The sequence below is a fragment of the Parambassis ranga genome, chromosome 13 (assembly GCF_900634625.1).
Source record: "Parambassis ranga chromosome 13, fParRan2.1, whole genome shotgun sequence".
NCBI lineage: Eukaryota > Metazoa > Chordata > Actinopteri > Ambassidae > Parambassis > Parambassis ranga.
This window is the reverse complement of record NC_041033.1, coordinates 1667999-1680151: the sequence shown is the minus strand read 5'-3', so window position 1 is coordinate 1680151 and position 12153 is coordinate 1667999. Positions and strand designations below refer to the sequence as shown.

The following is a 12153-nucleotide window of genomic DNA, read 5'->3' as shown; positions in this document are numbered from 1 at the left end:
GTTCATGTTTATATAAAATCATTTTCTACTTGAGGTGAATGAACTTTAACTGTGGCGGACGTCCACTGTGAGGAGCAGGAAGAGACGTTCAGATCTGATGAAGTGAAGAAGTCAAAGGCAGAAGAAGAGTCCAGCTGAAGAACTCTGGAGGAAACCAGGTCTGAGTAAAGAGGAGCAGCAGCACCTTCTTATTGATCCTCACACACTGACCACATGATGAACTGAGTCTGAAGAAGAAACAGAAACCAAACTGCTGTTCAGAGAATGCTGCTGTTTCAATGGGTTCATTTTCGGGCACAAACACACCCAGTCTGCACAGTCACTTTTTGCCTGAGTCAGTGCCAACCATGATTCACCTCGCAACAGCAATAACAGAACGGCAAGTTTACCAAATGACTGTGTTCAGAACAAGTCAGCATGCCACAGTAACATTGTAAGGACATAGTCAACCAAGGGTGTAGTTTAGCAAGGTGAAAACAAAAGAAACAGATTCTCATTGACGTCAGGAACGGCTCACTTCCATTCTTTTCTGGCGTCCTACCAATAGACATAAACATCCTCCTGTCACTGGTCCTACCCAAAGCCCTTGATATTCTGATTCAGCCAGGTGATTGGCTCTGCACTTATCTGCTGTTGTGTGTAGCTACGTTGATTGGTAGCACACACACACCCAACCCGCACAGGTAGACCTTCATCAAGCGCATGTGTAGCAATGCTGTGCAACTGGTTTGGTTAGACAATATCCCGCCTCCTTCTCATGTCCTCCTTCCTCATCTCTATAAAAGACAGAGATGGGTTGTTCTGTGTAGACTCTGTGATTCTGTCCTGCTGCAGTTTGTGTGTGTTGGTGCTCAGAATGGCTTCAGCTGGCTGTACAGAGACACAAGGTAAGAGCCAGTGTGTTGTTGTTGTGTTAGTGTGTGTGTGTGTGTGTGTGTGATGAAGAACAGTGTATGTTGTGACTAAATGTGTTGGACTGTACAGAATGAGTTTAGCAGCACAAACAAACACACGTTGATGGATTTGAACTTTAGTTACCTCAAAGTGTGGAACAAAGACATGACAGGAGGGACAACCATGGACCCACCAAGAGACATGTGTGGACACATTTAGTTTAGTTTGTCTGCTGCGTAAATGATTGATCATCAATGCTTTTGTGGTGTGTAGTTATCTATTAATGCAACAAAACTATTCTTGCCTTTATCAGAATCACAGTTTAAAAGTAAGTATTCATTAATGATGACTTAATGTATCCGTACTGACTGAACCTGATGACTCTTCACTTCTGTGTCCTCTCACAGAGAGAAGATGATCCTGCTGCTCCTCATCCTCACCTCCTCAGCTGCAGCGCTTGAAGTGAAGGGGACACAGAGCTCCTATCAGGCAGAGGAGAACCATGACATCACACTGGAGTGGACGTTCCACACAAACACTGAGACTAAGACTGAGGGGATTTTTGTCATCTGTTCTCATTTAACCAACCACATAGAATCAGTCCTGTATCAGGTCCATGCTGGTGTTGAGCTCTCAGAGTCTGTGAATGAAGGTTTTTCAGGAAGAGTCCAGAGTGACACAGACGCCCTCAGAGAAGGACAAATCAGACTTCATCTGTCCAGACTCAGGACTGAAGACTCTGGTCTGTATGTGTGTGACGTGAAGACACATTCTGGAAGTGGCTATGGCACCTGTACACTCAATGTCACTGGTGAGTGTTTTCCCCACATGTTCATTTAAACATCAACAAGTCTCAACTCACATGTTTGTCCTTTATAGCAGCTGGTGCTCAGACACACACTGACAGACCAACACTGAGTCCTAGTCTGAGTCCAGCAGCAGACACAGGAGGATGGACAGGACTCAGCACTGGACTGACAGTAGGAGGATTTGTACTGCTTGTCTTTGTAGTTTTATTTTTTGTTTTTACAAGGAAACTGAACTTTTGTGTCTCAGAACAACAACCCATCACATACAACGCTGTTTCTGGTGAAATTCCAACAGGAAGTCGGCCATTTTTGGCGATTTGTGACCCTCCTACAAAACTTTTCAAACCTCTAATACTTCATCCAAATGAGCTGCAATTCACTGTGTCCACTGATGTTATGTGTCTGTGTTATTAAAACCGTGTCAACAGTATTTACACTGTAAAAAGTTCACCACACATTTAGTGTGTTGTGCTGCACAACAGTTATTCTTGTAATGCAAGAGGAGATAAATGATGTTATTCACTTTAGGAACCAGTCCACGTCATGAACGTGCTGAATCAGCATGTTGCTGTGGTCTTGTTTGTAAAAACTAAATTAAGATTTGCTCCGTGTGAGCAGAAAATCCCTCGTTCTTTTGCCGTTGATGTTTTAAATATAAACACTGATCCTAAAACCCTTTTTAATAAAGACTGTAATGAACTGCTCAGTGTCTGTGTCATCAAACATGCTTCAGAGTTCATTCTGTTCTCATGAAGGTCTTTTTAGAACGACTCTCTGGCGCCACCTGCTGACAGAAAATGGATGAGCTGCTGTGTCAGTTCGGAGGAGAACATAATAGGAGCAGTAGGTCAGAGGTCACTGCAGCAGACTGCTGATGTGTGACTGTAGAAGAGCTGCCACAGGCTGCAGCTCCTCTGTTATTTACACACTGAACTGCTGCTTTGTTTCTATTGACCCACAGTTCTGTTCAAAGTGGTGACAGTTTATTGTGTGTCACATGTTCACAGTCATGATGCTGCTCTGTCTTCAGTGTCCTCTCACACATTACAGACATGCTAACAGCTAAAAGTGACTGAACGTCTGTGTGGCCCCACTGTTTATGTTTGTGATGCTGTTGATTTGCAGTCTGAACTTAATATGAGTGTGTGGGACACACATTTTCATGTCAGGTGATTCAAGCTTTTGTTTCATTTTATCATTTATCATTTCTTTGCTTTCCACTGTTATCTTATTATTGAACAGTCCATCCAGGATTTCACAGGCCTATTTTGAGATTGTTGCGGCAATTGAGCAGGATGACAGCCTGTCTCACCACGCTGTGTAAAAACGTACTACTACTACTACTTCCATGCAGAACGCTTGGATCCGCTTCTCATGGTCTTTTGTTGTTATTTTGTGACTTGCTGCATCTTAAGCACGTGGGGCTGGTGTATGACGCGGTAACAGCACGAGTAACGTAGCCCGTCTCTGGAGATGTGCTCTTCTATTCATTCAAACACTAAAAAAACTGAAACTTTATGTTTTGATGTTGATTTTGTGGGGATTTAATGATTTAATTGCAAATATGAAAATAATTATTGAATTATTGAAAATTGAAAAGATTTAATGATTTAGGGAAATATGATGGTAAATGGTAAATAATTCAAATAATATTTATTGAAATGAAACCTGAAAATAAACAATTGATTCAAAACTATTTCAAAGTTGATTCAAAAAAATTTTGAACTGAAAGAAATCAACATCAAAACATAAAGTTTCAGTTTTAGTTTTTGAATTAATTTTATTTTGAGTGAACAAAACTTATGAGCCTGATTTGGCTCCATACCCTGACTACGGTCGGGAAGCGGAAGCAGAAAGGGTTAACAACGTGGAGTGGTCAAATTTGTAGAAGAGTTGCGGTGATTGGTTAAACTTGCAAGGCCGTGCTGGAATGGTTGAATTTTTACGGAGCCCCTCCGATGACATGGTCAAAAAATAAAGCGTCCCTCTGTGGGGAACGTGCTCCTGGAGCTTGTAATGCAAGAGGAGATAAATGATGCTATTAACTTGTCGTCAGCTGCTCAGTGTGCAGGTTTGTTCAGCTTTTGTTTCTGGATTTCTGCATTTGGTAACACTGTGTGGACAGTTGTTGTGTTGTGACGTGTCAGGCAGGAGCCAACCATTTGGATGTTTGAATGTTTATTGATTACACATTATTGGAGATACAAAAATAAAGATATTCGCATTATGTACATTTAATAAAAATAACATAGAAGGCAGGAACTGTAACACAGTTTAAACAAATGTTGGAAGTGCAACCTGCAGAGTGACATCATTATTATAGGGATGCAGCATAGTAGCAGATATGAGCTTTAACACAGATCAGCTGACAGCACTGTTTCACTGTTTACAGGAGTCTCCATGTGATGACAAGCTGAATCAGTTGGTGACCCTTCAGGACAGACTTGGACCTACTGTAGGAGGAAGAGGATGTCTGCACACCACTCACAGCTTAGATGATGAAGACGATGAAGATGAAGGAGGAGGTTCTGCAGGTCAGATCACTGTGAGAGCTTTGATGATTTGTTATTTACACTTGTGGACTGTTGGTCTTTAGTTTCTTTTGTTTTCTTTCAGCAAAATGAATGAAAAACACACAGGCTGCTATCACTGCTGCTACTATCAGTACATAATGGTGTCTCGTCTGTCCTCTGGTTGTGTCTGCTGGTGGACTCACAGATTGTCTCTGTATTTGTGCCTCAAATACAGCAGCTGCTGCTGTAAAGGACAAAAATGTGTTGAGACTTGTTGATGTTTAAATGAACATGTGGTTTGAATTGAACCTGATGCTGTCTGTCTGTACAGAATATTATATGTTACAGTTAGAAGAACAGAAATCAGACAGTTCTCAGCAGACAGCAGCTTTAACTTACTCACCAGAGACTTTAAGTCGACAGTTTGCTGAGCCGTCTCCAGAAGCTGTCCTCACATCACACACATACAGACCAGAGTCTTCAGTCCTGAGTCTGGACAGTTGAAGTCTGAGTCGTCCTTCTCTGAGGGCGTCTGTGTCACTCTGGACTCTTCCTGAAAAATGTTCATCCTGAGAGTCTGTCTTCTCCTCTCCAGCAGAGACTTGATACAGGACGAAGGATTTATGATCAAAGATAACTTCACAGTAGACAGAAATCTGTTCAGGTGAAGTGTGACTGTCAGCAGTGAACGTCCACTCCAGTGTGATGTCATGGTTCTCCTCTGCCTGATAGGAGCTCTGTGTCTCCTTCACTTCAAGTGCTGCTGCTGAGGAGGTGAGGATGAGGAGCAGCAGGATAATCTTCTCTCTGTGAGAGGACACAGAGGTGAAGAGTCATCAGGTTCAGACAGTACGGCTACAACAACATCAATCTGCAGTCTGACTGACTCACAGTCACACTCCTGTCAGCTTTTACAGTCTGCACTGCTGCACACACATGCCTCTGCCAGCAGGTGGCGCTAAATACGACATATCCTTCTCCTCTCCTTACATTCTTCCTTTGACATGTACTGCTCTGCCAAGCAGTGTCATACACTGACTAGCATTATATTATTATAAACTATTATTAACTATTATTAACTATTATTAACTATTATTATATTATTAATGGGTCTTTTTATACCTGGCTACACTAACTAGTGTTTAGATCCCTCTCAGAGCTCATTACAGCCCTCTCTTAATCCATGTGGGGCCCCTACATATAAATGCTGGCTATGTACAGATTATGTACAAAAACGCAACAACACACACACACACACACACCACCACCTGAAGACAGTGATAGAGGACACACATGACCCATCATCCTCTTTTTGCCTCATAAACTGTGAAAACCTCACATTTACCATGATTGACATGATTTAAAAACACGCAGGAAGTTCCTCTTCTAACTAGTCGCTGCAGTTTTCCCACTGAAGCAGAGGCTTTCAGCTAATTAAGCATCTCTGTGGGAGGTAGCTGGAGCACCCGGGGTTTAACCCACGCAGGCACGAGGAGAACTGTGAACTTCCACACAGAAAGGTCCGGGCCAGTAGCTCCAGAACCTGCTGCAAGGTGACGGTGCTGACCACTGCACACATTACATTTATTTACATTTAACTTTGTTTTTAGCATTAAACACTTCCCTGCAGCCTCATGATGATAATTAACTTATGATGGCACAGACAGGGTCATACATAAAGAATATACACTGCTACTACACAAGGGAACACTGGTATGGTGACAATTTACACTATATACATAAGAGCTGGAAAAAAGTTATTGCCGCTGGTCTGTCGCTGTTGAGGGTGAGAGACCTTTGCATGACACTGTTAACACTTTGTAAATGACACAAGCTATTTAGCTATAGCTACAGTGCAACACCTTGTTTGCAGTAAGTTTGTGAGCACTTTGTAGGTCAAACTGTTTTTTGTGTGTAATGTTATCATATTTATAGTCAGATATGAACATAATAAATCAAAAATATATCATCATCAGTGCATTTGTCCATATATGAACATGTATGGAATGTTGTGTAGAATGTTGGCTTTGATCTTTGATCATTGCACGTCACTTAGCAACAGTACAAACGTTATCACAGTTACATTTTCTCGTCACGTCTGAGACCACAAGAGCGTAAGTCAACATTTTCGAAGAGTTTACGAGCGCATCCTTTCGACTGCATACTAACAGGTAATGACTTTCAGTTGAAGAAGCATGTTTTTACACAATTTCTTAAAACTGATCTGCAATGTCTGTAATTTCTACCATCTTTTGTGTTTAAATATTATATTTATGCTGTGACTTTAAGAGTTGAATATCTTCATAGTCTACTGTTTGAATCTAATAACACTTCTGGCTTCAGAGAGCTGTATTGTGTGCCTGTTGTAAATGATATTGTGATATGACACTAACTGTACATCTCCCTTTGTGAGGCCATGTGTGAGCCAATCTGAGCCAGAAACTGTAATGATAAGACATCAAAGCTGTAGTTATGTCGTTTTTAATATTACAAAAAATAAAGCAGAAGTACACATTGTTTTCCCTCATTTCAGGAAAAAAACATGTCAAAACAAAACATGAGCCACTCCTCAAGCGCCTACAGCAACGAGCCGGACCACACCCGTACTGAAAAAAGAAAGGCAGAGGGTGATATTGCAGATTCTGGACCCAAAAGGAGAAGACGTTGCGACCCCAACAAGACCACCACCAAACAAAGTCGGAAACGCAGCCCAGAATCAGACCCAAACAAGCGTCAACAATTTGAAAAAAGGAAGGCTGAAAGCCACAAAGAGGAGAGACGGGCAAAAAGAAGAAGAAGCAGAAGCCCTGAACGACCTGTCAGAGCTGCACAAGAGGTTATTGATATCAGCAGCAGAGTCAGTTCAGATTCCCGCTTTGTACTTTCAAATGACAACAACCAATTAGATTGCGTCGATAATCTGTCGCCAGAGGAGGAGAAGATTTACCAGATGTCTTCTAAAGCAAACACAAAGCGAGGTAAGTGTGAAACAATAACACAGGGACGTGTTCACACGTCTAAATGAAAGATCTGAAAAACAAAACAAAGCATTTCTGTGATGAGCAGAAGTAGAAACATCTTAACAACACATCTCTGTGTGTTTTCAGATCATTTTAACAACACCTATACTCAGCTTGAACCAACCGGCAGCGGAGGATTTGGTTCCGTGTTTGCAGGCATCTGTAAAAAAGACAACCGAGACGTAAGTCTTCAAAACACATCTTCACACACATTGCAATATACACTGACGTACAGTGAGAACAACAAAGCATTTTTTTTGTCTTGAGCAGGTGGCAATCAAGTACATTCCCCAGGATATGATTAGATTGGGAAAAGTGGTGAGGAAAAAGTTTCTTCCCTGACAACCATTCATCAGCTGTGTGTGTAGGAGCTCATTTATAATGTGTGTTTATTTTCTGCAGCACTGCAACGGACAAACCTCGCCTTGGAAGTGGCCTACATGTTAAAAACAGAAGGTGTACCAGGAGAAGTCAGGAGGTCAGCCACAGTGTCCCTTCTAGACTGGTACTATCTGGATGATCAGCTAGTTCTTGTGATGGAACGACCGCCGTTTGCCATGGACCTTCATAAATACCTTAAGACTGTAAAAGGTGGATACCTGCAGGAACACCAAGCAATGGTATGAAACATACTGTGTGTGATTCTGTGTTGATATGACCAGAAACATTCAGCTTCAACCTTTTACCGCATCACTTCATGACATCAGTCCTTTATAAATGATGTGTTTACAATAGAAGATGAGAAAGGTCACTGCTGCTGCTGTAAAGCTGTTAGAATGGTGCTGTGGTGAAACCATGTTCATGTTTGCTTTCTGTTGCCCAAATGCTGGTTTGATTTTTTTTTATCTTAATGAGTCCAGATTCATTTTTTCAACACAAGACATACTGAGTCACTGTAGGATATATATAACACCTTCTCCTGTCACGCCTAATCAGGCAGTGCCTTTATACTTTCTCTGTGTTTCAGTCGGTCCTGAAGCAGCTGGTGGACGCATCCATCGACATACATTCAAAAGGGATCTTTCACCGGGACCTCAAGCCTGAAAACCTGCTAATGGACACTGAGCATAAAGAACATAAACTGCTCGTCATCGATTTCGGCTGTGCAACGTTCTCAACTGAAAACACCTTCGAGACCTTCTGTGGTTTGTTACCCGTCTGCTCTCCATTGCTCATGTGTGAACTCTAATAATCAGGGTCTTCACATGTAATCAAAGCTCCACCTGATCTTTGTTCTTTCTTTTCTCTGCTACTACTGTGTGTAACAGGAACCCTAGAATACGCACCTCCAGAGTGGTTTACAAAAGGAGAGTATCAGGCCCGTCCCACCACCGTCTGGCAGATAGGAGCCATTTTCTACTCGATGTTAAAAGGACATCGAGTCTTCAAAACCCAGAACTTCAGGCAGACTCAAGATGATGTTAACAAGTGTCACTAACTCAGAAGAATGAGAATGAGTAATACATTACTTCTTAGGAGACAACTGTAAATTCTTATATTTCAAAGCCCTGTTACTGTGTATATGAAGTGTTACTAGCACTATGAGACAGCGAGCATTCAACCAGCTGTGCTCACAGGTGAGGTAGCTACTGAAACCCAGTCACAAGTCCCATGAAATCCTTAAAGGCCGCAGTATTGTTTGGCTTTGACTTTATTGATAGCAGAGAATTTGCTCTGAAGGCTGTGTGGCATGGAGCAGCTCTGTCTCTCTCTCACTCACACACACACACACACGCTGAAGCAGGAGCGAGTGTGTGAATTAAAATTAAAATTAAAATGTACAAAATTAAATGTACAAAAGTATAAATTACATTTTACAGAGTTGGAGCCAACAATGCTTGTCATCAGTGCAACATGTCGTCTGCGTGTGAACATCAAAATATCAAACCATGTAGCAATAAAGTCTACATGGCCTCCTCTATGTGCACAAAGCGTCCTCTAAATCTCCAATGCCTGTGTAGTCCTCAGTGCAGCAACAATGACAAGCAGACTACATGAAGGATTTATTTTTGTGATCACAAAGACTCTGACCACTTGGCTTACAATTACATTTAACCACTGCCCACAACTGTAAGGCTAGATCTGGAGTACCATAGTCTTACTCTCTAGGATCCAGCACCGACTTTGCTGTATCACTTCGGTCTGAGTGCTAAGCTTTCATTTCTCATGAAAGAAATAAACTGAATGATGTTGACAATAACATTTGTTCTACTTACTCCTAATCTCTCTCTGAAATGCCCCAAAACAGGTTGTTAACAAACAGCAAGTTGTTAGAACTTTAAACAAAAAGGACTGACTGATAAGTGCACAGCAGGGGGTGAGGAATGTGTTGTGTTTGTTGTAATATTACATTCAGAATAATCCTGTAGTTATGTGGACCGAAGTGATACAGCAAAGGAGGTCGGTGCTGGATCAGTGCGGTCCGTCCCTCTTGTCCAATAACCCAAGTCATTGTTAATAGGAGCGGCCATCTTAGATGATGTAATCAGAGAAGGCTCCAAGTCAGTTGAACACCTGTGGAGGTTACCATGGAAACGCCCCCCTCCGCCCCCTCCCTTCTGTTGCAGAGGCAAGGCAAGGCAAGCTTTATTTATATAGCACCATTCATAAACAAGGCAATTCAGAGTGCTTTACATAAGATGAAATCACAGAATAAAAACATATTAAAACATTAAATTAAGAAGGAAATTAAAATCATAAAAAAATAAAATCATAAAATCATAAAAACATCAAATAAAATCAGGATGATTAAATGAGAAGAGTGCAGTCAAGAAATTAGGAGAACGCTGCAGTAAACAAATGTGTTTTCAGGCCTGACTTAAATGAAGTGACTGTCTGAGCAGACCTCAGGTGTTCAGGAAGGCTGTTCCACAGGTGAGGGGCAGAATAACTGAATCCTGCTTCACTCTGTTTGGTCCTGACCCTGGGTACACACAGTAGGCCTGTCCCTGATGATCTCAAGCGTCTGGATGGTTCATAGGGAACCAGTAAGTCCAGGATGTATTTTGGTCCAAGACCATTCAGTGCTTTGTAGGCCAGGAGTAAAGTTTTGAAATGGATAATTTGACTCACAGGAAGCCAGTGCAGTGATTTGAGGACCAGTGTGATGTGGTCCATTTTCCTGGTGTTACTCAGAACTCTGGCAGCAGCATTTTGGACCAGCTGCAGCTGCCTGACTGATTTTTTGCTAAGACCTGTGTTTTGATGTAAAAGCGAATTTGTTTATATGATTTATTTGCAAGTAGATGCTGCGTTCTGTGACGCGGTTGCTTGGGAGTCCCAGCTGTTTGGCTGGAGTGTCGTGTTGCTATGGAGACACAGAGCGGTTGTGTGGATAGCTGTGCTCTCGGCTTTAGTTGGAGCCGCGGAGTTAGTTACAGTGTTAATAGTTTACGTCTCATGCCTGATGCAGCATCGTGAGTATGTGACTTTGTTTTTATTTTATCTAATTAATCTTTGAATGGAATCGTTTGCTATTGTTTTGTGCTTGTGTTTACATTTTGATCGAGTAATTCTATAACTGTGATTGTCGTGCGTAGATACAGATGAGATGTGGATGTGCGGATGTGATGTATTGTTCTGTTAATACTATAGGTTAAGGTTTATTAGACAAACAACGTTTAAATATTATTTTATTCAGTTTTAGAAAATGCATATTGAGTGTTAAAAAATCATAGCGTTAATCAGTTGTATTTATCTGTTTCAGTTTTACACTTTCCTACTCCAATAAACCTGTTAGACAAGAAGTCGTCTTAAGAGTCGTGGAAAAAGGAAACGAGTTTAACTGGCCTGTCAAAAGTATAGCGGACATATACCGAGGACGGCACAGTAAAATCACGGCTAACAGGCAAGACAGCGCAACTAACGGCTCGTCAACCCTCCGCCACGCACCCAGTCAGTTAATAACCAACAGTCTCTCCAGCCAGTTACGCTCCACCGACGCGCACCATGCAACCAGGCTCAATAAGAACGCGCTCCCGTGCTTCAGGCTCAGTACTGTCGGACGCATCATCAACTGGATCTGCAGCTGCCAGAGCAAGAGCAAGAGCTGAAGCAGCAAAAACGCGTCTTTCTTATGCTGAAGAAGAAATTAATTTAAGACTAGAAAAGGCTAAATTAGAAGCATCTATGGAAATGCTCAAGTACAAAAAGGAGGCAGCTGCTGCTATTGCTGAAGCAGAAGTGCTTGAAGCTGCTGTTGAGGTGAGCAGTGAGAAACGTGACTTTGAGATTGACACAAATTTCTCCCTGGCATTACAACGCACAGAGCAGTTTGTTAGTGACCAGATCATAAATAGAGAAATAGAGCCACAGTTATGCCATGATAACTACTCTGCAGCAGATGCAGTACAGAACCCCAGCCACAACATATCACCTCCACATTTAAAGCCTGAAGCTGAGCCCTTCTGTCCTCACCCAGATAATACAGCTCCACTCCATCTCACCTCACAGCAAACCCAGGCCTTAAAAAATGAGGAGATTCATGAGCCACTTACCAGGTGTGTTAAAGATGTACATGCCACACACCTCAGGACCAAGAATGAGCATGCCACTGCTGTGCAGCATTATGGACCTCAACCTTGTCCTTCACCCTCATGCTACCTTACCTCACCACACCCCAATAGTGAGAGCTCCCACATGAATGACTTTGTAAGGTATTTAGCTCGCCGTGAGCTTGTGGCTACAGGCTTACTTCAATTCAATGACACACCTCAAAATTACAGAGCATGGAAACGTTCCTTTCACACTGCTACCGGTGGCTTAAACCTAACACCAAGTGAGGAGATGGACCTAATGCTTAAATGGCTTGGCAAGGAGTCTGCAGAGCACATTGAGCAGATAAGAGCGATACACATACACCATCCAGAGGCGGGATTGGCTATGGCATGGGACAGACTTGACCGAACATATGGCTCA

At 42.1% G+C, this 12153-nt stretch overlaps 1 protein-coding gene and 1 long non-coding RNA gene across 2 annotated transcripts; both read left to right on the top strand.

Moving 5' to 3' along the window:
- The first annotated feature begins 776 nt into the window (after nt 1-776).
- On the top strand, nt 777-2402 carry LOC114445439 (uncharacterized). The gene is made up of 3 exons (XR_003671639.1): nt 777-887; nt 1302-1705; nt 1774-2402. It is a non-coding gene; the product is annotated as an uncharacterized LOC114445439 (long non-coding RNA).
- A 4371-nt stretch (nt 2403-6773) lies between these two features.
- On the top strand, nt 6774-8674 carry LOC114445023 (serine/threonine-protein kinase par-1-like). The gene is made up of 4 exons (XM_028419951.1): nt 6774-7194; nt 7324-7418; nt 8204-8381; nt 8505-8674. The coding sequence occupies exons 1-4, from the start codon at nt 6774-6776 to the stop codon at nt 8672-8674; spliced, it is 864 nt and encodes a 287-aa protein (XP_028275752.1).
- Nucleotides 8675-12153: the final 3479 nt, after the last annotated feature.

Excerpts from the sequence above, each read along its gene's own strand:
- LOC114445023 (XM_028419951.1), top strand. The coding sequence starts at position 6,774 with ATGAGCCACTCCTCAAGCGCCTACAGCAACGAGCCGGACCACACCCGT. Across the intron at positions 7,195-7,323 it reads TAAAGCAAACACAAAGCGAG|ATCATTTTAACAACACCTAT; the intron begins GTAAGTGTGAAA and ends GTGTGTTTTCAG. Across the intron at positions 7,419-8,203 it reads GTAAAAAAGACAACCGAGAC|TCGGTCCTGAAGCAGCTGGT; the intron begins GTAAGTCTTCAA and ends TCTGTGTTTCAG.